Source organism: Athene cunicularia (genome assembly GCF_003259725.1).
Source record: "Athene cunicularia isolate RWA chromosome 1 unlocalized genomic scaffold, athCun1 chr1_part1, whole genome shotgun sequence".
NCBI classification, from domain to species: domain Eukaryota; kingdom Metazoa; phylum Chordata; class Aves; order Strigiformes; family Strigidae; genus Athene; species Athene cunicularia.
Genome location: NW_020799091.1, coordinates 98,626,629 through 98,650,593, shown reverse-complemented (window position 1 = coordinate 98,650,593; position 23,965 = coordinate 98,626,629). Strand labels below are relative to the sequence as shown.

At 39.3% G+C, this 23,965-nt stretch overlaps 2 protein-coding genes across 3 annotated transcripts in view; one reads left to right on the top strand and one right to left on the bottom strand.

The window, feature by feature from the left end:
• Positions 1-14,759, top strand: part of SON (SON DNA binding protein) — a 38,768-nt gene extending 24,009 nt beyond the window's left edge. Inside the window, exons 8-11 of one of the 2 annotated variants that reach the window (XM_026841396.1) lie at positions 7,206-7,353; positions 11,444-11,512; positions 11,608-11,723; positions 12,279-14,759. In XM_026841396.1, the coding sequence (XP_026697197.1) occupies positions 7,206-7,353; positions 11,444-11,512; positions 11,608-11,723; positions 12,279-12,437 (492 nt within the window). In that variant the 3' untranslated portion in view covers positions 12,438-14,759. Of the gene's footprint in view, positions 1-6,394; positions 6,475-7,205; positions 7,354-11,443; positions 11,513-11,607; positions 11,724-12,278 lie in introns of those variants that run through there. The other variant, XM_026841404.1, reaches the window with a different exon arrangement.
• Positions 13,665-23,636, bottom strand: DONSON (downstream neighbor of SON). The gene is made up of 10 exons (XM_026846581.1): positions 23,508-23,636; positions 23,096-23,176; positions 21,728-21,931; positions 21,184-21,362; positions 20,517-20,695; positions 20,294-20,417; positions 20,069-20,173; positions 19,164-19,362; positions 18,208-18,423; positions 13,665-17,917 (listed from the first exon to the last, which is right to left on the bottom strand). Exons 1-10 carry the CDS (start codon positions 23,634-23,636, stop codon positions 17,780-17,782), a joined length of 1,554 nt encoding a protein of 517 aa, XP_026702382.1. The 3' UTR covers positions 13,665-17,779.
• Between the last annotated feature and the right edge of the window lie 329 nt (positions 23,637-23,965).

Below are 23,965 nucleotides of genomic sequence, written 5' to 3'. Positions count from 1 at the left end.
CTAACCATCACACTTTAAATAGTAGTGGAAGTATTGCAAAATGCAGAAGATGTGCTTTAAAAACCTATGGTAATGCATGTGTCAAATACAACAGGTTGAGTTAAATCACTGTCTTTGATGAATTTAGATACTTGCTGCTGCTGTATCCATTTTGTTGTGTATTAAGGTCTTGGTCATGACATAGAGTACTTCAATAAGATGTGCGTCCGGTACTTGAGTCACATTGGCTCATATATGCTGTTACCTTACACTGAAATGACATTCATGATATTGGTATGGTTGCAGTGGTAGGTCCATCACTACTTTTACGGGACTGGGACAGATCAGGCAAGGTTTGATCCTGATGTTATTGAAGTCAGTGATGTTTTGGCATCAACTTCAGCGAACCAAGTCCCAAACTGCCATTTTGTTTGACTTGGTTCTATCTGATTGCTACTTTGCCTTTATTTGTATCACCAGGGTTTTCTGGGAGCCAAAGATCTGGAGTACTAAACCAGGAGTTGCAGTTGGGTTAATAGGTTTAATGTCATCCTTCAGTGAAATAGTTCCTCTTATATTGGCATTATGCAGAGTAATACTGGCTTATTTTTGGGGTGTGGTGCGTCATACATACATGCGTTTTATAAGTTTAATAATTCATACTTCATCTTTGAAAAGGAATACTGAACTGGTTCTCCTTCAAGAAGTAGAACTGAGGAATTCAAGCAATATCCACCTTTCAGGCAAAAAGAATAATGAGTTATGGTGGTCAGTCTTGCAAGTAACGTAGTTGAATATATGTTGTATCTGCTTATCCTTCCAGAACTCAGTGTTAAGGCAGCCCTCAAAACTGGTAGGTTAGATTTGAGGCTTAGGTAGAATTTTCCATGAAACTTGATGTAAACTAAACACAGAAGCCTGGAATTACAACATCCTAAAAATAGAAATATTTCTGCCAAGATTCACTAACTTGTTTTTCCACTTTATATAGCCAAGCAATACAGAGAACCAGGCAACACAGAGATCCAAGTTAGTTGCTAGATGGGAATCTTTTGGGCTCTTCTCAGTATTAATATAGAGTGTAGATGATAAAGTCTTATTTTAAAAATTATTAACTTTGAGATTGCAACAGAATGTTAGCCTTGATTACAATAATTGTCCCTGGCAGAGGAAATTAGAAATATAAAGCACTCAGCTGTATTGGTGAGAAAAAGAAGAGCTTTTCTATCATGAGGCTTGTGAAAGAGATTTAGCAAGCCTAGGAGAGTTCTCCCTTTCTGCAGTACCTTGAGTGAGTTCCCAAGGCAATGGAAGGGGAGGATCTCTGATCATCTCTTTCCTAAGCCGCCTTTTCTCATCCTATTTTCATTCCTTGAGGTTCTCTAGTGGTCTTCTGTGCCTTACAGTGACAGGAGTGTCCACTAACAAAAATCAAGTGGAGAAGGCAAGTGTGCTTTCCCTTGGTCTTTTGATTTCATTTTGTGATCTGCTTTTAAAAAAATCCACAACAAAACAACTAACAAACAAAACAACAACCCAACAGAATGCTTTATAGGGAGAAAATGATAAAAGAGTCTGGTCTCTGGCTTGTGGACATGACTGCTGTGAGGAGCAGAAGCGTATTGGAACGTTTTGTTGAATGTAGAAATAAGAATGAGCTGGCAGAAGTGCTTCTATCCTTCTCATAGCTGTAAAAATGTACAGTGGTTTGCAGTAGTAGGCGTCCTCCCTAGCAAGCATCATGTGGTTTGTCAGAAAGGAGGCTGCTACTGGAAACAAGAAGAGTTGGGTGAAGAAGATGAGGACACAGTCCTCTTTCCTGCTCTGGCATTCCTCAGCTTGACTTCTTTTGCTCTTTCCAGGTTTCATATTCGCACGCACATTGCCATCAAACGCGTGAGATGACAAGTAGTTACAGTCATGCGCCCTCTACAAAATGCATTAGGGGCTACACAAGACTCGCCCTGTTGTTTTGTTTTGTTTTTTGTAGGAATGGTGGGGACTATGAAAGCTTTCACAAAACTTAGGTTTGGTGAACTTCATATGGAGTTGCATCCTGTGGTTAGAGAACAAATCCACAATAAAAAGTGAAGTAGGGATAATGGGTTCTGAATGCATGTTATCTTTCTCAGTGACATGAATGCAAACCAACCATGAAATGCAAAGTACAGGTTGTGTTTTACTTAGGCACTTGAAGTTGTGTAACTTGGTTCCTGTTAATTATGCAATGTAGCACTGAGAAGTCAGACTCATACTCTCTTTCTTATTTCTAAGAATGTGTTTTAACATTTAAAAAAAGTAGTATTTTAAAATTTTTCATCTTCTACTAGGGCTCTGGAGTTTCTGGGGGTATGTCGTATGTGTGAATTAATGCACGTTTCTGACTGAAGATGTTGTTTACTCAAGGCATTTTTCTTGGGAGATTGCCATGAGAGGACTCATGGACGTGCACTGTTTAGCAGAAACAGGGCCCATGTCAGCTAGTTAGTTGTATATCATTAAACAGAGAATTAGAACATGTACAGACTATGTGCTTGACAGAGAGAATCACAAAACTGGACAGATAAAACGAAACAGAAGAGCAGTTTCAGGAGGGGAGAAAAATTAAAGTACTCGGGGAACTTGTTTGATAAGTGCTGTCTTCACTTTGCATTTCTTGGATTTCAGGGGATTTTTTTGTACTTTAAAAATGACTCTGGAGAGGTAATATGTACTCAAACCAAAATATGCCTGCAATTTCAATTTTATCTCAATACAATTTTAAGGAAATTAGTTACGGAAGTGGTTAACATGGCATACTTGAATGTTTGACATACCAATTAGAAGTATGGTTTGTAAGTAATGTGCTAATTCATGGTGTTCATGCATAGGGTTCTGAGCAGTATTTGTAAAGCAATAATGTGTTGTTAGGTTTCTTGTATCAGTAAAACAGATTTATGAACAATATTATCTTTTTCTTTTGAAAAGTGATTTCTGTTTCAGTTTATCATCATTGGTGTAATCAGTTCACAAATACGACCGACTTGTTCTGGATGTTGCTGTTTTTTTCTTACAAATAGACTGTGCTGCTGAATAGATGTCAGATCAGAGGAAGTGGTCACATAAGGTTTTTTTCCAAGCAAATTCTGTTGAGGTCAACTTACCCAGACTTTCTCAGACTCACCACTTATTTCTGGATTTATCAGCTTCATTCTATAGACTAAACTTGCTCTCCAAACAAGATTTCTGCAATGTTTTATGCACACAGGGTAATGCTAGGGATCTGCTTCATTCATTTGTGCTAAAGCATGACACACAGTTTGACCATTAGAATGCTCTCATTTGTTTAGCAAGGTCTGAGAAGTTCAAGATACCTTCCATTCTTCCATAGTCATAGCAGATTAGCAAGACTCATGCTAATGATGGAGGTAAAACTGTGTCTTGTGATTGTCACTTGGAGGACTGCTGACCTTCTAACAAGGCCACTTACCAAAATACTTGTATTCCGGTTGCTTTATATGACACAATGAGCTTTTCTTGGAAATGAAGGCCATGTGCAAGGCAAATCAGCTGTATGCTAGTTATATTGGACTGGCTCCCTGTTCAGTTGTTTTGTTTTTCCAGCTAGTCTCAGCTTGTTTTATAATGATTATATGCAAAAGCTGTGAACAGAAATCCTGAAACTGATGGTGAGCATAGTTTTTGTGAGGCATTTGATGGGATTTTTCAGAAAGGTATTATTCCTCTTGTGCTGGGGGAAGGAATGTGGCTGCTGCCAAAAGTGCCAGTGCATTTAATGGAAAGTTCAGTTACTTTGCAAAAGTTTTGCCAAAGACAGATGCTTGTTCCTGGTACTTGACTCGGAAATTCTTTGGAGTTAGTCTTAAAGTAATCTTTTAGACAGCCCACTTTGCTGTAGCTGAAACTGTCCACCTACTGCCTTTAAGGCTTTGTTGTCCTTTGTTTAATAAATTATTGCTCCAAAGAAATAAACCTTCCTCCTGACAATTTATGTTTTAGGGTCCTGTCAGCATTGTGAGAAGGAACGGGTCTTTTCAGAGAGCAGAAATTGAAGATGTATTTTAAGATATCTCAAATATTTGTGGGTTTCCTATTTCAGATGTTGCAGGTGCTGTTTTATAAATTGTTCAGTTCAATGCTGTATGCTATCTTTTTCCCCAAAACAGCTGTTGCTGTTAAACAAGGGTGACTGTCCCAACTTGTGTTTCAGAAAAAAAACTGTAAAATTATCTTCAAGGTGTGATTTGTTTGTTTGTTTGTTTAAGCCCTTAAAATGCTAATTCGGGCATTCATGTCCCCCCAGATTTGTTGCCTTAATGTAGCTTTAAAAGAGGAATAGTTTAAAATTACTAAAAAACCCTCTTAAGTGATTAGGTTTTACTATGTAGCCTTATTAAAGACAGTGTTGACACAGAATGTGGCCTATTAGTTGTCGCCACCTGCTGGCAGAATGGAAGTGTGCTTTATTTGGCTGACCTTTCATGGAATATAGTGATCAAATGATGAGAAAAATAATACTAAATTTTCATGCATGTCTACTGAAATTGAGATTAGTGAATGAAAGAGAACAATTGTTTTAGAAATAGTTATTTCTGACAACAGTAACCAAATACTTAGAAACCTGGGTGGTTTTTGTGTTACGTACTCTTCCATTTGATATCCTCACTATGGGCCAGATCTGCAAGGGTACATAGTTGCTAAATAGTTTTGTGAGACTTGGCATTTTGTGATTCATAAAACTGAAAAGAAATTTTTATCTTGCTTTCCTGTTTTTGATAATGTTTCTACTATTTTTATGTTTTCAAATGTCATTACAAATGCAGCGCTACCCATTATTAAATCACAGGCTGAGTGAAGTTGTCTTGTCATTAAATTATAGAAAAACAGTTGAAGATAATATAATTGTACAGGTGACATTAGAGATTTATATTCAATTTATTACTTAAAAAAAACCCAAACTGAAATAACTTTCTCCCCAGATGCAGGCCTTTGCTTCTTCAGTAAACTGAATCAAAGTAGGCTTATCCTGGCTCCTTTCATATTGGTACCAGAATTACTTAATTTAGCCTTCTAGTGTGATACCTGAATACAGCTATTCTGCAATGAAACAAAACTTTCATTTTTTAATTCCTTGTTGTCTCGGTTCTGTTGCACATGTTTAAGAGTCAGCATAGTGTAAAAAATTCCTACTAAAGTTACCAGATAGGATTCTGAATTCACACATTACAAGAGGGTTTTTTTAATAAATTACACTTTGGAATTTAGGACTCTCTTTTATTTCCAGTGTTTGGAATTTGTTCAGGCCCTGGTAATTCCTATATAGGAACCTGGGGCTTTGATTTTTCACTACAAATAGCAGTATTTTTGATTCTGTTCTCCTTTCTACACCACTCCTAACACCTGAATTAGTACATTTACAGGTGTGATGAGAAAGCTGTGTAACATTAAAGTGACCTCATCAAGAAATTGCACTCTGTCATTTGTGAACTGAATACACACTGGTGATAATGAAACAGATGTTTATATTGAAAATTCTATCATTGCAAAGCAGGTACAAAAGAGGAATCGGAACCCAGGGTGACATTGACTGGGGTTTGTATCATTCTCGGCATGGTTGCCCTTTTCTTATGAGAGGTTCCTGGAAAAGAGAGGGGAGGATGAAAATGGAAGTAAGTAAAAGCTGTTCTAGGTATATAGTTTGAGGCAGTTCATATCGGAGAAACTGATTGTCTCTGTGTACACACACACTGCATGGTCTGCACCAGTCAGAAAAAATTTGGAGAGGAGCACTTAGCCTCTCTACTCTTCCATCAGACCGCTTTGTTATTAAATGCAGCATCCAGTTGCATGATTGATAGGTATTTACTGTATAATAGGTAAATATTTGGAGAAATCCTGCCACAATCTTCATCAATTACTTTTTAAAAAAAATTTTTTAACACCATGTATAGCGGGGATTACACACAGGCATCATTAGTGCGTGTCAGTCGCCAATTTGAAATCCCCTTAAAAATACATTATCTTTAGTCCCTGCAAAAGTAAGACTTCTGGTTTTGTTTACATACAGATCAAAACCCAGGACCTGTCAGTCCTTTGTCCAAATCTGGGAGATGCTTACTTTTGCAAGCACAACTCAAAATAAAGCAAAAAAAATATTTCTATTAATTTGCTTTGATAGTGAGTATAAACATTTCACAAAAATGCTAGGCAATGTATCAAGTAACCTACTATGCGAAATAACTGATGGACTTATCAGTGCCAGTGTGTAAACTTGTATATTTTAAGGCAAGCAATTTTTTGCTGTGATGGAAATGATTGACTTACTTACTTGGGTCAGCGGGGGGGGCAGAAGAGAGATGATAGTTCACAGAATAACCTGTGAACTTTCACCCCTCTATATGGAAACTTGTTTCAGGGTCAAATCCTTGTAGCTGCCTTCTTGCCACGGTCAATGCCAGCCCTACTATTCACAACACTGCGGCCATCGAGGCCTAGGTACGTAAACATTTAAGGAGTTTTTAAAGTTCTTTACATCAAAACAGATTTTTAAAATTTCTGTTTATAAGCTTTCACCATTTAACAACTATTATGTTAATGATTATTTGAAAGAATGTGAAGACTACTGCTGCTAAACTGTGTGGCTAAGCGCCTTTTTTTTTTCCTTTAAAAAAAGAAAATAAAAACCTGTATGTTTCATGTGGATTTTCAGAGTAGAACTTGAATGTGCAACTGCTGTATAATAAAATGGGAAAACTTTTTTTTTTTTATATTTAAAATACGCCTAAACACTATGTGAATGTCATTGCTAAATGTGCTTGTATTTTGTTCAATAACTAGGTACACTTGGCAAACATGTTGCCAGTTAAACAGTTAACACTGACTCCTTTCACAAGATGAGAAGAGATGCATTGGAACCAAAGTAGCGTGCTTAAAAATGGACGGTTATTGTTTTATTAAATACATATGTCTGAAATGGGTCACTTGCTGATTTTGGATTGCATTAGAATTTTCTTAAGTTGTTCTTTTTTGAACATATTGATTTGTGTCTCGTGTGTCTGCGTGAATTCTGGTTTATACAAAATGTTAATGTATATAAAGCTAAGGTGTATTTTTTTTGAATTGAGTCTGTGAAAGGTTGTTAGAAACATTTTTTGGAAGCTCCCACTTATTTTTTAAAATCCCTCTGCTAACTTTAGGACTTGTTTTACTTTTCTTTTTCTGGATAGGATCAGTTCTTAAGAGCAGCCCCTGTAACTGGAGGAATGGGAGCTCAACTGATGAGAAAAATGGGCTGGAGAGAAGGAGAAGGGCTTGGAAAAAACAAAGAAGGCAGTGTTGAGCCTATTATGGTCGATTTTAAGACAGATCGGAAAGGTAAGCCCTTCCATAAATGTCTTATGGCAGTATGAATTTCTTATGTCTGTTTTGGAGATAGGCAAGATAACTTTGAAGTAGTGAGCTTTTTCTGGGTACAGTTTCACTGTAAAAATTAAGAGAATGATGTAGATGACTTTTGATACTAGTTTTTCAAGCCCCAAATTTAGATAGGGGCTTTGTCCTTACATCTGTGAACTCTTCCAGATGTTCTTACCTGTCCCTAACCTTCACTTTCCATTTTAAAAAGTGCTTCTTGGTGGTTCCTAAATAAGGGATGTGCTTCAGTTGGATGTAGGAAGGCACAGACAGGGAAATGAATTGTGGAAAAGCTGTTGTGGTTGGTCTAGAGAAAGTGGCTGAAGCAGGAATGGGGCAGGGTAGAAGATTGAATAATTTGATCAGTTTTAAACTGAGGTGAAGGACAGAGGTGAGAGCTACAGAGTTGAGTTACTGCTGCCTTTCAGCTGAAGTCCTGACATGAATAGACTGTCATACTGATGGTTCTACATCTTCCAAATGGATTCTGTTGCCTTTTTTGTCCATCTGATCTCCCTGCTGTTCTGTCTCCTGGTTTGATCCTGCTGCAGGCACCTCTGCTCAACTACAGTGATGTTTCACTGATGGTTTTTAAAGACTGCTTTAGCAATATTACCTCTTCCTCTTTTATATAGTCCACAGCCACAGGTGGAGAACTGTTGCACTTGGCTCATTTGGGTCAAAAGAACTATCTTTTTTTTTATAGGCCAGCCCACTGCTGCGTAAGCTGTCAGTGTGGTTTATATGACTGGCCGTCTCACCAGCATGTTCAGCAAGACTTCTGTTTTCAAAGTGAATGTTTATGAAAATTTCCATCAGAAATATCTATGCAAGTTCTAACCATTTTAAATACAACATGCAAATTTCAGCAGTCAATTTATGATTTAATTATTCTATTATACATGTTACCACAATAAACAGTTGAACACCCATGTGGGGAAAACAAATTCTTACTGTTGTTCTCCTAAATATTTTTTAAGAACTGGGAACCTTTAATATATTAAGTAATCTAATATTAAAGCCTGAAAATACTTTGAATTATGGGTTTGTGTGAGCTTTTTTCAATGCTCATAATTGATCTAGGAAGAAAAAAAAAAGCATAAAAATGCAAATGATGAGTTTATTTGCAGTGATGTTTTTGGAGGAATCTTTAGGTGTCAAAATGCTAGTTCTCAATACAGAGATGGTTCAGTACTGCTCAGGTGACCAAGCTAGCAGTGAAAGTAAAATTAAAACATTTAAATATGAAGTGCAAAGAGGTAGAAAATGAGAAGGCAAACTGTGTTATGAAAATATCCATTGCCTTCTGAATTCTAAAGACCTTCTAACAGCATAATACAGTTTTATAAACTGCAGCAGTCTCAAAGTACAGAACACAGTAATAGACATCTTCGTTGTCTATGAACAATGACCAAACTTGCTTTATAGCTGTTTTTCTTCTGTGCAGAGGTGTGGGGGGGGGTGGGCGCAGCGAGATACCTGGTGACAGAGTGATTACCAAGAAAATGTTTGAAAAATATATTGTTACTGTTGATCAGTTGCAGTGATCTTTGTAGATGTTTTTTTGTAACGTTCTCACTGCTGGTAAGAGTTCCTTCAATTTAGCTTGATGAATATCAGAGGGAAGAAGTGGAAACCAGTTGATTTCAGTATTAGTTGCTCAACCAGCCTGCATAACAGGGATGGATTTTTTGTGGACAGGAGGGAAGAGTTAGCTCTGTTCATTATGGCACTTGCTTCTTGTCACGTCCTAGGAAAGAGTCAGTATTGCTGCACAACCTGTGAACATTTTGAACGTTTAAAAACATTTTGGTGACACAGAGCTGTATCAGCTTGAATTTCCAGTTCTAGAAGTGTGCATCAGGATCCTCATGTGGTTTCTGATATAAATTCCCTTAATGCTTACAGAATTTCATACTGAAATTTCTAACATCAAGCCCTAAGGCTTGAGACAGGATCAGATCCTCATTGTGCTGGGCATTCTGTAACAGGTAGTTTGCTCTCTCTGCTTCAGAATGCTGTGCCTCTATAACAGAAATGTTAGATGGAGTTAAAGGATGCCTCTTTCTGGAATGCGATAGATTAATCTGAAAATACTGATAACCTTAGTGAAGGCTGGGCTTTGCTTTAATTTTCATAGTTTTAAAATATTTGGTTATTATCATACATGCAATCTTAAATGATAATTTCCACAAAAAATCTAAAGGCGTTCTGCCTTGATAAAGAATACTTTTATATATATATATATATATATATATATAATATGGGAAGACAGTTCATGTTAGAGGAAGCAGCATGTTTTGTGCATTACAAAGAAGCAGCTGAACAGTACTTGAACATTTATGATGAGTAGCTGAAGAGCTTCTTCAGACTTTAGTGTTCTTTGATATTAACTGTATAGAGTATTTTTTTCTTAAAGTTCTGTGCAGAGGTTTAAAGAAAAGTCAGAAATGATTAAAAGGAGTCTGTCTGTTATTAACCAATATGTTCTTGTTTTGTAAGGATTTTTTAACATGTTTTTGGAACTTATTCCCCAAACAAATACTATGTGTAGTTACAGGAACAAGCAGTTTGCAAAGGGGTTACTCAGTAGGCTGCACTTGTCTGCCTTTGCTGTAGCTTTTGCTTAGACCCTGATTTTTCTAGATAGAGAGTGAACTCTAGTTCTCTACAGACAGCATTGAAACCAAACCCTTCTTGAGCTTTGCTGTCAGCCAGTAAATTGTTGGTTGTCTATGTTGAAAGAAACTTGGTCCATCAGTAGAGCTTGTCAGGAGTCTGTTTCTGCTTTTTTGAAAATCCCTCCTGAGGTACCAGGGACAAAATGTGGAAGGCAAGCGTCAGTGACTTAGAGTGAGGGAGACACAGTATTAACTGGAGTTAATGTGAGGATGATAGAAGAGGGTTTTTTTCCTTGGGTGGAAATCTTTGGTTATTTTGGATATAAAATTTTGTAAGGAAAAAAAAAAAAAAAGAAACTTTGTTTCAATGATTATTGTCTATGAGGGTTTCATGCCACTCAAAGTCCCTACTTATGAGCTGGAATATTAGGATGAAAATCTGGTCAGGAGGGAAGGATTTTCTTCTAAAGCAAAACAAAATAAAATGCCAACCAAACAATGCTGAAGGAACAGGAAGAAACTGGAAACAATTGCAGTATCTCCCTGTCTTTATTCACCAAAGCCAGGAACAGAAACATATTGAGGTAAGAAGCAAATGATATTGAAGGATTGAAGTCCCAGGAAAATCTGAAAAAACAGTCAGGTGTTTCGTTTACATGTAAGGTAATGGCAAAATGAATGGAAAGAAACTTGAGTTACTTCTTAAGCACGGTATGATTAATTGGCATTTGATACATTTTTGGCAGTTGTTATGTTTTATGTCTTGCTCTTGCAAGATTTTAAAAAGAAAAATGTTCAGCCTCTGTGTTTCACAGTGAACTTGTGTTCTTTGTATTGACTCGGAGCCCAGTTGCATGCTTCTCTTCTACTTCACATTCACTGTGATTGAAATCACAGTAATTGGGCTGTGAATATGCACCTAAAGGATCAGTATTAAAATAGTTACATAAAGAGAGCACATGTTATAAGAACACCACTGTGCTATTCATATCATAAAAAAAGATATACTAGGTACTTTTTACTGTTTCATGAAAATACTTCAGAGGTTTAGTATATTAGAGGCAAACTGTTAAGGTAGCAGATGACTCTTCGTTTGCACAAAACAAATAATGAATGTTTTTAAGTTTCTCTCTTGTTCAGTGTTTCTCCAAAGAAGGCACAGAAAACCAGGTGTTCCCTTACTTGCATAAGACTACTCAGAAGTTTTCTACTGCCTGGCTTGTTAAGAGTCTTACTAGAGCAGTTGGGAAGAATGTTACATGTAGTATGGAGGGGGAAAAAATGCTGGGATGGAAGGGAGTTTGAAAGCTTTCGGAAAAGGCAGTTGTGTTGTGTCTCCAGGTTTCACTGGTACATGTTACTGCTTTACTGATGAGAATATAGAACCCAGGTGGGAATCATAAATGTAAACATTACTGTGTTTTGTTCAGGGCTTGTTGCTGTGGGAGAGAAGGCACAAAAGAGATCTGGACATTACGTTGTGATGAAGGATCTTTCAGGTGAGATTTTTTTACTTATTTAAAAAAAAAAAATCTCATTGACAATGATTGCTTCAAGAGCATCATTGAAATTTCAAATACATTTTATCTTTAAGGTAAACATCCAGTTTCTGCATTGATGGAGATCTGTAACAAAAGAAGATGGTCACCACCTGAATTTGTGTTGGTGGATGATAGTGGGCCTGATCATCGCAAGCATTTTATTTTTAAGGTGCGTTTGAGTTTCCTTGTTTGCTGTTAGTTTCTCTATTAAAGGTGGTGTAAATTCATGTATATAAATTCATATATAAACATAACAGCCTTGTGACTGGTGGCTGAGGACTGCTAAGCAGTGTCTCAATGCTAAAATTTAAAAGTCCTGTTTCTGTAAAGGCCAAATCAGATCTCTCAAGCACATAACCTGTAAATGTGTGAAGAAACACAGCATTCCACTTCTTAATACAATTATTAAACCTGTGTGGTATCATGTTCTTGATCGTTTACTTGTAGGTATGATGTTAAGCCTTACTTTTGTAAAGGTAGTGAATACTGGATTGGTTTTATCCTTCAGTTATGATGTGGGCTTGCTTTTTTCATGTAATATCTTGTATTGGCAGTTACTACTTGGAAATGCTTGTGCTTGCAGACCAGATGTGGATTTTGTCTACCCTTAAAGAGGAATTATATAAGGAATGTGCTTGGTGGAGCTCTGTAGCACTGTCTTAAAACAGAAGTGAAGAGGCCCTTTCTAACGCTTTCTTTTTTCCTCCCTCTCTTTCGCAAACAGGTGAGAGTCAATGGAAATGAATATAGGCCTACTTTTGCCAGCCTTAATAAGAAGCATGCTAAAGCCACAGCAGCAACTGCGGCTCTCCAAGCGATGGGACTTGTACCAAAGGAAAGCATGGTTAATACCACCATGTTTAGGAGTGCCTCACACCGCTAGATATTGTTTTTTATATTGACATTATTTCAGATAATTTTACTCTGCACAAAAATGGTATTTGCCCTTTCATGTTGTAAATACATTGGCAATTCCCACGTTGTAAAAACTGTACAGACACCTTCAGGTTTTTCTTTTGTACCATCAAAATGTATTTAAATCATACTTAGTTTTTGGTATGTTTATATTGTTTACATTAGTGATGTAATTATTTCTTAAATGACTAAATCAGATGACAGACTCTGGAGGCATCAGTAATCTAAACCCTTGTTTTAAAACTCATGCAATTTCTCTTCAATACGGAATGTTAACACTTTCATACTGTTTTGTACTATGCTGCAGTTTTCCCTGGTCTCGGTAAAGCTACTCCTGCGCTTTTGCCGACAGCTGGTAAAAAGTCGCACAGCTTACCTTAGTCTCGTCGAGGCTGGCGTGTACTGCTGGACAGATACTGGGCCAGTACTGTGACCCCTGCGAGAAGGCAGGCGGTGGTAGCCCTGTTGTACAGCGTTAGCACCGTGGCTTCTCCTTGGCTTTTGGTCGGGGGTTTAACTCAGTGGTACACTGCGACTGGCCGTACAGCCCGTACTCTAGGACAGATGTGATTAGGCAAAAGACTTGGCTTTCAGAAGGGTGGCAGAAAGTCCAGCAATGGAACCGATGAGACTTGCAATGTAAAGGTGACTCTCCCTGCATGTTCTGAGAAGGGAGATGACGGAGTTGTCTATTCCAAACAAATTAACACGCTGCCTGATGTTGATTGTATGAATTTGTGGTTAATGTGAATTTTAAACTCTTGAAACAAATCTACAACTGGATTTGGGGGGGGAGGGAGGGGATAGAATGATGCTTAAAATTGATGTACCCAACTTGGTCAATAAAGCAGCACAAGTTCATAATCTTAATCACTGGTCAGTAAACAGTAATTAAAATGTATGCCAAAACAACTTTTTTGAAGAAACGCACAGTATAAAAGTACGCTTTATGAAGATTTTCAACAGCTGTTAGGGTTGCAGAATCAGTTCTAGTCATTTTTGGTTGCTTTGGACTATTACCAAATTAACTCCTGGGGCTTAAATTTTCTGTAATGGTACTCTGCCCTCAAGGAGACAGCCTGATCCAGAGTTTTGGCAGTTTGACAGTGGAGAGGATGTAGAAAGCTTTTCCTGTGGGTTGGTTTGTTTTTTGGTTTTTTTTTTCCCCTTCCTCTTTTTTTTTTTTTTTTTTTTAAATTTAAGTATTAGTCCTTTAGCTATGTGCACTTTGAATTGAAAAGGGCATTGTATACCTCTTGCCAGATTTGTCTGAGTTCCGAGCAGACCGCCAAGATTCATGGACTTTAGTAGTTCAGGTGCTTATTTCAGAAAAGTCTTTTTGAGGTCAGTCTTTTTATTACATCTACTGACCAGAGCTTGCTTTGGGACAGGAACAAAGTATCGTTTGTGTGCACTAAGGCTGTGCTCAGGCCTAAAGTGAATGACCTTTGCAAGAGTAGTAGGAACGTGGGGGTGAAGAATTACTAGTACCTCTTCTTTCACAAAGTAAGGTAACTTGTGTCTATCTGTCAACTGTTAACAGAACAAGGTGTCTGTCTTTGCCCTTAAGGGACAAGGATCAATGTCTCATGTTTCGTACAACAGAGAAATGGTATTTGGTTCTCCACCACACACTTTTGAGAAATAAAGCCCCTTACTAGTCTGTCAAAGCGCTCTAGAAATGTCTAGTTAATCTTAATTTTCATGGACGTAGTTGTCTCTAATTAAACTTTTTTCCCTTCGGCTTCTCACCTTCAGTCTCTGACTAAATGTTTGAAGATGATCTTACCTCATTTGCTGAATGAGTTGGAAGGTGTGTATAAAAAGCCAAAAGTAAATACAGTAGTACAGCAATGGAAAGATCTGCAGTGGGAGAACGGGGTGTATCTGTCTTAACTGGAGTTTGGCTTTTTGATGTATGACTTGAAGTAATTCGGGATGTGGGAGCAGCTCCTAATCAGACTTCTGTTTAAATGTCTGGCTTGATAGATCTAAAACATCAGAGATGTAGATCATTCTGTTTCATCTGTGGTGTCCGTGTCAGCATTGGTTTCACAGCTGTATAGTGTCAAATCTGGGAATGTACAATCTCTTGTTATTTGTTCTTTTTTGGGGTCTATATTCCCCATGTGTAATGCAAAGATACACGTTATCTCACAGCAGCAAAGAGCAGGTGAAATAAGTCCCATTGACAGCACCATTTTAAAAGTAACTATTTATGCAAGTTCTGGATTTCCTGCCTTACAGATGTGGTACTGTATGTGGGTTTAACCTCTGGTCTTAAGACTTACAAAAAAAGGAAAATTAAGGTCTGTTATGCCCTAATTATGACACTCTTTGAGGTTTCTGTTTTAGTTCAGTTCCTTGTTGTTCAGAATGATATATGAATCTAAAGCTAGTGCAGCGATGTGCTTCTGTTAAATTTGTAAATTTGAATTGGTTTGAGTGTCCTTTGCATGCAGGAATAGATAAGTAGTGATATATTAAAAAGAAAAGGAAACCCTCTCTTGGAACCTGGTTATTTATGCAGCACTTTAGCTGTCTTAAAGGTGAATAGTCTGTGACTCCTGCTGATGGAAGACATGATCTGTTTGGCTGTTGGATTTCCTTTTGCTCTACACAATTATCTTCCTAGAAGTAATCTCGGTGAAAGCGCTTCTGACATCCCTGTGGCGGGGAGCATTTTGAAACAGGTGCCCAAGAACTCGTAGCCAGCTTCCACCAGAACGATTTCTTGGCAATCTTCTAATTGTAGTTTTTAAATATTTAGGACTGGGGGAGCAGGAAGGTTAAGTTCCTGTGCCTTGGGAAATGTAAAATTGCCTCTTCAGGTGCAAGAACTATACGAAGTCGGAGCCAACTGCTTCAGTTCCTAACTCTCCCAAATAAATCACAGTTGTGATAAAATTCACCCATTTGGATAGGCTAAATAAATCATACTGCTCTACAAGCATCTGGAATTATGGTAGTATTTACTGAAAATACCTTCAGGTGGAAAGCAGCAGACGGGGTAGCATAATGCTGTTAACTTTTTTTATGGGAAAGGTTCATTGGAGCCAAGTGTGCTTCAAGAACACCACTGAATCCCAGAGCTGTAAGCAACTGGAATATGCTGATGAAATTACAGGCAAAGCTATGGCTTTAAAACCAACACTTTACAGTATTGATGAGGAGCTACAGCTCCAGTAATGGTGCAGTGCTTGTGCTAAAGTTTTGTGGTAAATATTTGAAATGACGCAGTTCTAGACTACACGAATGTAATTGCAAGTCAGATTTTTAAAAATTGGTGTTAGCATCTTGCTGTAACTCACATGCTAGATGTGAAAATACAAATGAACTGAAATTAATGACTATATTTCCTAGAAACAGGCTCAAGGCCACATACCAGAATGGTTATTGGCTCGATTAAAATTGCTTTCCCATGGAGGCAGCTACAGAATTGCTTTTTCCTATTGTTTCCAGTAACTTCTTCCATGTGCTAACACACTCTGGAAGGAGGCCAGTTCCTCTAGTACATGCTGGGAAGGTGCCACCTGTTTGGAGACTGGGCAGTGGGCTCTGAGGTGATGAGCAGCTTTCCCAAGAGCTCACCCGTGTGACAGCAGGGGAGGCAGCATGCGGCTGGGCACACCGGAACATGGTGGCTGTGAGAACCGCTGCTGGTGCCCTACAGCTGGGCTGGTGTGCGGATTCAGCGGACTATGGTGCCCGGTGGCAGAGGCTATGGCTGGTGGAGGCAGGCAAACCAGATCGTGATGGCACTGAGTTAACTTAATCTCAAATGAAGAGTGACTGGAAATGGAAGTGTAGTTAAACACACCACCCCCTTTAGAAACCCCATTTTCTGCTCTTTCCCATGCTGCCAGTAGCACTAGATTTTCACTTGGTGTCTGATGGAAGGGCAAAAGGAGGAAAAGTTCTGTAATTTGCTTCTAGATTAGTTAGGGACAAGCGTAAAGATTGATTGTACTACTCTGAACTCCACCAGAAAAAGTATTTGACATTAATCAAAGTAATATTCAAAGATGCCTTTTCCATCATAAGAGAGTGACTTTACCTAGGTTTTTCAAGATGCTGTGTTCTTCACAGTAGCACTGAGCTGAGTGTCAAGGCAGTTACTGTAAGGTAACAAATAGAAAGTTTTCCAGGGTAACTGTATACATACCGTCTTCTCAGGGTAGGATCCTTCAAGCAGTGATGATCAAAGTAACTGGATGGCACAGGAAGCTTTCATCCTGCCTCAATCTGCAATAAGTGCCCACATTTTAAAGTGTACAGGTTCTTTCCTCAAGTAGGTCAGGGCTCCAGTCTAATGTTACTGTTTCAGAATCAGAGAGCGCTACAGAGATGGTGAGCTGAACCGCACTGTAGTAAAGATGAGGGCAGCTGACCATGGGGCATGAGCACTGCTTTATTTTCTGTGTAAAATAGCGGCTGCATTAGGAATCTTGTGGGAGGGCATAGGCATGACTCTTCTAGATCTTGCTCTCTAGCTTTAGTATAATCTGCTGTAGGCATCTGATCACCCCGTAACTGGGTGAAAAGTGACCTACACACCTCCAAATACCAGCTTTGGTTTAGTCTACCTGCAGTGAAACAGATTGTATGAAACCTGTGAATAAATTCTACTCTTACTATGAACATAGTCAGAGCAGCAGCTGCGTCCTTCCTCTCATTTTCTCTGTCCAGTTTTATTGGTGCAGCTTGTTCTGATTCAGGTTATGCTTTGTATAAATTGCTGCTAACAGTCCAGCTCCTTTTAATGTAAGTGGGTATGGGAATACTACAGCCACGCTGAGCATTCTGACAAATCTTAACCTTTAATCTGATTCAGCTGCAGCTAGAACTCTGTGCCTGTGGCCATCTGACTTCATATGTGGCTTTGTGGTGTTCAGAACTGACTCCAAACCAAGAGGTGCAACATACCAAGGTGTAGCTGTCAAGCTCCTGTAAGCAGTCTTGGAAAGCTTTTTACTAAGAATTCCACCCCTCCAGAATGGTTATGAGGTACTGTACAGAGCAGTGGCAGAAATTCTGAACTTTACAATAGAGTTTGCATGTGCATGAAGAATACTGACCTTCCAGATGCAGTTCAGACCAATAAAATAATCATGTTTTATCAAGTTTTATTTAAAAAAGGCTTTCTAAAATACAAAAGACCTCTTCCTTAATTTCCCTCAAAAGTCCTTTGAATGATAGGTGATGTTCAACTAGACTATATCCCTCCTGGTGATGCACAGGTGCCACCTGTGTAGACCCAGATGAGTACAGCAACTACACGTTCTTTTCCAGTCAATGGCACTAGCATACCTAGGACTTCCAGGTATAAGCATAATCCTTCATTTCCAGAAATCGGATGGAAGATTTTCCCAATGTTGGACACTGACTCAGTTGATCCAGTGTCTTAGGATGCAGTCCACATGTAGAAAGATCTTTGCATACAGCTTCCTGCATAAATTCACATGAAGAACAGAGATAAGGAATAGGTATTTCTGCTTGAAATACCTGTAGTTCTTAATGTTCACTGGTGTGCCTCTGGGGAACTCCTGAAAAGCTCATTTTTCCTGTGATTCCATTTCTGAGGGAATGACCAGTCCCAAGGGCTCCCAGCTGGTGATCACAAGTAATTGGGTGTAAACCCATGTATTAAGGGAAAGTTTTGTGTCACTCGGTGTCCTATTGTTTGTAATAAAGATACTATTCCTAACAGGAAAGATCGTCTCTGCTAATTTCCTTACCTTATTTGAGGCAGGGCTTGCAGCGTCAAGATTAGTGTTAAACACGGCAGTGGGCTCATGGGTATATAATATAGCAGAGAATGCTCCCCCCTGCGCGGCCTTGAGCAGCATCGTCAGTGAATGCAGGGAGTGAGGCAGGATGGGGCCTACGATCTCCAGACTGAATATATCCTCGTAGGCCAAGTGAACCCTGGCTTTGGCATTTAGACTGCGAGCCTGAAGAAAAGACCACACAGGATTCGTTTTTGACGTGCCAAATCAAGTCCTAATTTTAATTTACTTTAATACTGCAGTGCCACAGTCCCACTAAAAGTTAAAAATGCTTTTCAATATTGTCAATTTACTGTTCAATGCATTAGAATTATGTACTGAATTGTATATTCTAGTAAATACTAGTATAGAGTATTAGAATAATGGTTTTACTATCTTTGTAACAACTCCTAAAATGTACTGACTGTGATATGCAGGAATGCTACACAGTATTAAGAAAGTCAACCACAGAAGAACAGTTTGATGAACTACTGCTCTGGGCGAAGATGACTGAGCTACCTGTACTACCAGCATATCCTTTCATACACACCCCCTCTTCCAGTAAGAGATAGTGAGCCGTGGGTCCAAGGCTCCCTCATCACAAGCAGCAGTGGTACAGTTTGAGACCTTGTGAGATCTCAGGAGAATCTTTTTAACAACTGTTTTAGTATCTGGGAAGTCTGCTTAACCTCTTATTTATCAGGATGTGAAGAATGGAAATACTGGGATTTCAGTTTAGCAGCAGAGATCGATGTGGATAGAGGCGATTTAGGAGGCAGTCTGCATCACAGTCAAAATGCTAACTCGGGCTACCGCAACAAAAACGACTCTGCTGTACCTGAGGGAAACCCTACAAAGGCAGCGTCTAATTTACTGAGTGAAGAAACAACTTTATTTTCTTAGAAAAGAGACAGTGTGTTACTTACTTTGAGCGTCTGCATTGTTCCACCTCGGAAAGCAACAGGGGACAGTAAAGTTGGTGGAAGCCCTGCTTGTGGACCTGCAACAGCCACTAGACTCTTACAGTTTATCAAGAAGTTCAGCAAGGTGAATGTGTTTGTTCCTTTCACTAACACGAGGGATTCGGGTTTGTGATCCATCTGTACCTCATGCTTCTCCTTACGACTGTATTGACTGGAGTCAAAGGAAAGGCGTGAGGAAGGAAAAAGCATCAGTGCAACCATGGAAGAATTGGAGCAGTGCAACTCCAGAAGAAACTCCCTCCCCCCAACCAATCAAGTAATTTAAACAAAAAAACCCAAAACAACCCCACCCAGCTTTACACTGATTCAGATTTGTTCTTCAAATATTAAGCAGCATCTTAAACTTGACTTCTGATTTCATTATTAGAAATCAGGTACTCTGAAGGCAAATGAAATCAGGGGAAGAGAGTTAATCAGTCGCTCTGAAACACCTATAGGTTCTCAACAACAGTTGCTCTGGTTTACAGCTGTCCCCCTACTATGCCACACTACTTTCAAGTGTAAACCTAGCCTAAATGAACATACACACTTTAAAAAAAATTTTAAAAGCCAATGAGTCTTGCCAGTGAACCTATATGAGGTGACAAGATCAGTCTGTGACCTAATGGATCTTACAAAGTTACACTAACAATTCACAATGGCTTTTCCTTCAAGAAGAAAAACATCTAGAAATACTTGTCATAAAGAAATTCAAAAAGACACGCAGAGTATCTTAATATGCAGTAATGCAAGGATTAGTATTTGGAAATAAGGTCTCAAAAGCTTTTATAAAACTTAAACCTATACCACAAGATTACATCTGCATGGTTTTCCAGCATCATACATCTTGATGTGCAAAGAAAGGATACAGTTTAATAGAAATAGCATCTGGTTTCTTAACCTTGTCTTTGACTCCCATCTCCTCAAGCCAGGAGAAACTTTCATCATCATCATCATCACTTGGAGCTGGTTCCCTGGGAAACACAGAATCAGTGTTAGGAAGACAATACTTCCTACAAAGGTCTTCCAAATGGAATGTGCAGGAGTCTGTAGATGCCCCTGAGTTCTAGCATTGTAGAAGACTTATTACATACTCTCCCTCTTCCATGCTGTTGTGCACTTCGAGGCTTTTAGCAACTTCTGTTTCCAAATTCACTTCAGAGTTTTTTTGTTTCCTGGTTCTACTTTCTTCTACCAAAGGTAAAGAAAACTGTATGCCTTGGACAGAGGAGGAAAGCAACCAATGAATGGTACGGTAACACAGCTAATGCACTTTTATCAGTTATTCAAATCCTCATTGGACTGGCTTCACCTTACCTTCACTTCTCATGGCTTCCCTTAAACCTCTAGTCGTGGGAGAAACTACAGCTGTGATAACATCACTTCCCGCAAGACTGGCTGCACGGAACAGGACAGTAAACTGGTAGGTACATACATAGAAGTAGGGACACAGCTGGGCTTTGAGCAGATTGTACAGCGAAGTAAAGCTGACAGACCTGCAAATTAGAGTAAAACAGTTCTGTAACGAAGTTAATTCTTCGCTATTGACACATCAAACTGGATTTGGCTGGCTGTTTGTGATGTGTACTCTGCTCAGGTCTGAGACCACACTGAATGATTAGCCAGATTTTCAGATGTGCTCAACATCTAAGAAGCTGCACTTTGAAACACTGCCCGTTTGTGACTGCTGTGCTCTCCCGGCACACTTGCTTTCTAGCACATGGGTTTACCTGAAACATCAAAGGCAACCTGCTAAAAGGATTTATGGAATTTGACCCAAATCAACAACTGGGATTGGAGAGGGGCATTTAACACAAGGTAGCTTTAGTCTTACGTTTCCTTAACCTGGGACTCAAAATAACAAGCATTCTAACTGGAAAAAAAAAAAAAATTAAAAAGCTTTCTCATGGAAAGAACTTATGCATTAATTAAAATCCCACTGTCTTAATCTTACCAAATACATTAGTTGTTTGGCTCCACTTACCAGTCGCTCATTAGTGCTTGTTGCAAGGCTTCATCCTGTGACCAAGGACTAGCCTTTCCAACTATTTTCCTATCTGCTCCAATCCGAGGGAACAGCTGCAGCCATGGCAGTGAAGGGTGAAGCCAGTAGACGAGGCTTTGCTGAAAGGCACAACGCAGTTCTGTCGACAGCTTTGGTTCCTAGATGTCAAAAAGTATTTTATGAGGACAGTAATGCTTTACTTAAGGCAGCATTGCAAGTGATGGGTTAGAAAATGACAGTACTAAAAAAATAATCCCAGGCTTGTGAGTAAGCCAGACTGAAGATAGACAGCAACTGGCAACTACTCCACAGCTGAAGTTAAATGACCACTCACCACTGTTTGCCATGGTGAGTACAATCCATGGACAGAATTAAATTAGTATCTAAGCAAGGCTTATTCTCAATGAAAGGAAGACCAAATCAAAACACAGTCAAGCTTTCAATGCCATCACGTTTAAGGAAAGATGCAAAGGTACATTCTTCATTCTAAAGCTGGAACTTTGAGCTACCCTCAAAGTATTACCTGTATGCTCTGTGGCAAGTTTGTTTCTGTAGCTCTACAATGCTGAGCAAATCCTTGAGCTTCCTCTTGTGCTTTTAAATGTTCTGCCCAGGTAAACGGTTTGGAAGACATAAATAGAAGTCGTGTTTTAATACTCCAGTCTGCAGGAAATTCATGTTTTGGTGAGGTGGGAACTTCAGGTACAGCAGCAGGTAAATGAAGGGCCTTACAAAACAGAAATAGCATCAGTTAATCCACAGAAAAATTTAGAAAACCCCTATGTAGCTACCTACTTATATTTTAGCAAGGTTAGGTCTCTTCCTATGTTGATTCAATATGCTTTTCCTGGCAGGCAGACCAGATACTGGACTATGGCTATTACCTGTAACATCTTGAGATTAGTAGCCTATAAAATGACAAGTTAAACCTGTCGTCTCCTGCATATTCTTGTCCAATTCAGTGCAACAGCCAAAATGCCTAGCTCATTTTGATCCCCAGGAAATACAGGTGTTAAGAGATACTTAAAAAAAAAAAAGCTTTTGAAGACAGATTTTCTGGATTCCAAGTTACACAGAGTTTGACTGCTCATAGGCTAACCAAAGTCACAGTTTATACTCAGCTGATTATTTAAGTCAGTAGCAGATTCTAGCACTCTATTGCTTATAAAAATGCAGAATAGGGTTTTCATTCACAGCAGTCTTTCCAATAAACTAGAAACAGGTAAAAGGATGAATGATTAAAAAAAAAAAAGTCAGACTTAAATTTATGAAGACAAGAATTTCCACGCCAAAACAGTTACATAATTTCATCCTCTCGGTGATTGTAATCTCAAACGCTTCTTAGAGGATGAAAAAAAACCACTGGGGAGCTCTAGGGTAGTTTGTTCTCTTTGAGAGGTCATTTTTCTATTCTGCTTAACTTAGTCTGAACTTGAAGTTTCTGAACCTGTAACAACATTAAGATGTTGTCTGCTTGAAACTCTTTCAAGGACTGGTTTTCAGGCATTCTCTTTCCTATGTGACTGGTGAAGCTGTTCCCTTCTGCAGCTAAGTAAGAGTGCAGGAGATGTATTACTCTGAAGGACATTCTTATCTCAACAAACTATAAAACTAAGAAACTGAAGAACTGTAGTAAACATGGTAAACTGGAAAATTACAACCACCTCAGTCAACTAGAACTACTACGGTAGCAGTGTGGGGCCGAAGGCTGCCTTTTAAAAGACTGTCACCATAACAGTAAATGTCAAGGCAGTTTATGACATTTTCTTGAACGCTGACGTTTCGGTACATCGTTTTATACAGAGATGGGCCATCAAATATTAAGTTAAACAGTTTCAGCTTTTTTGTGACCTGAGAACAACGAAAAACGTTTCTGCGCGCCGTTTCGTACATCAGTTAAGGTGAGGACGTCGGTTCCTTCAGAGGGCTCTGCTCTCTGGGCTGGCTTATCTTCATAAACAGGCTCTAAAAGCTGGTTAAAAAAGGAGCGTAAGATACAGCACAAAACACGAACCGGGTTGATAATTTAAAAAACCGCCCCTTGCAGCGAAATTTCGAGTGATACTAAGCACATACAGGCTGCAAATCCCCACCCTGCGGCGCGACCGAAGGGCGCCTAGGTGAACTGCACGAGCTCGGTTTCAATCGATGCGCAAAAGTGAGGGAAGCCGCAGGCTCGGGGGCTGGATTTGTGGGAGGGCTCCGGCTGAGGGCGCCAGCGCGGAGGCCCCTTCTCTGCCCAGGGCGCCCCTTCCCGTTTCTGCCCTCGCCCCTCCCGCGGGCGGGAGAAACCCCGGCCCTACCTGCCAGAAGGGCGCTGCCCAGGGGGACCCGCTCGCCGGCAGGCACAACGACTTTCCTGTCAAAGCTACAGTGGAATAGACAAGCACCTGGCAGCCCCTCCCCCCAGTGCTGGGGAGCCTTGCCCTCATGCTTAAAACTACTTTCTGCTTTCTTCTGTCAGGGGATGTGCAAGAGAGGAAGCAATTGCTTAGGGAACCTCATGAACCCTCTTGTTCAAGCAGATGACAATCTAAAGCTAACATCATTGAAGAGATAACACTGAGACATCTCCGACAGCTAAATGCACCAACAGGCAGCTTAACACCCAAAATACAAGAGACATTTGCTTCATAACTTGATCCATCTGAAAGTCTAGACCACTTAAAGCCTATTGTACATGGAGTTCAAAAGGCATTTATAGATGTAGTCAGGAGCAACATATCTGTTGAAAAAGATCTAATAGAATAAAATCTATACT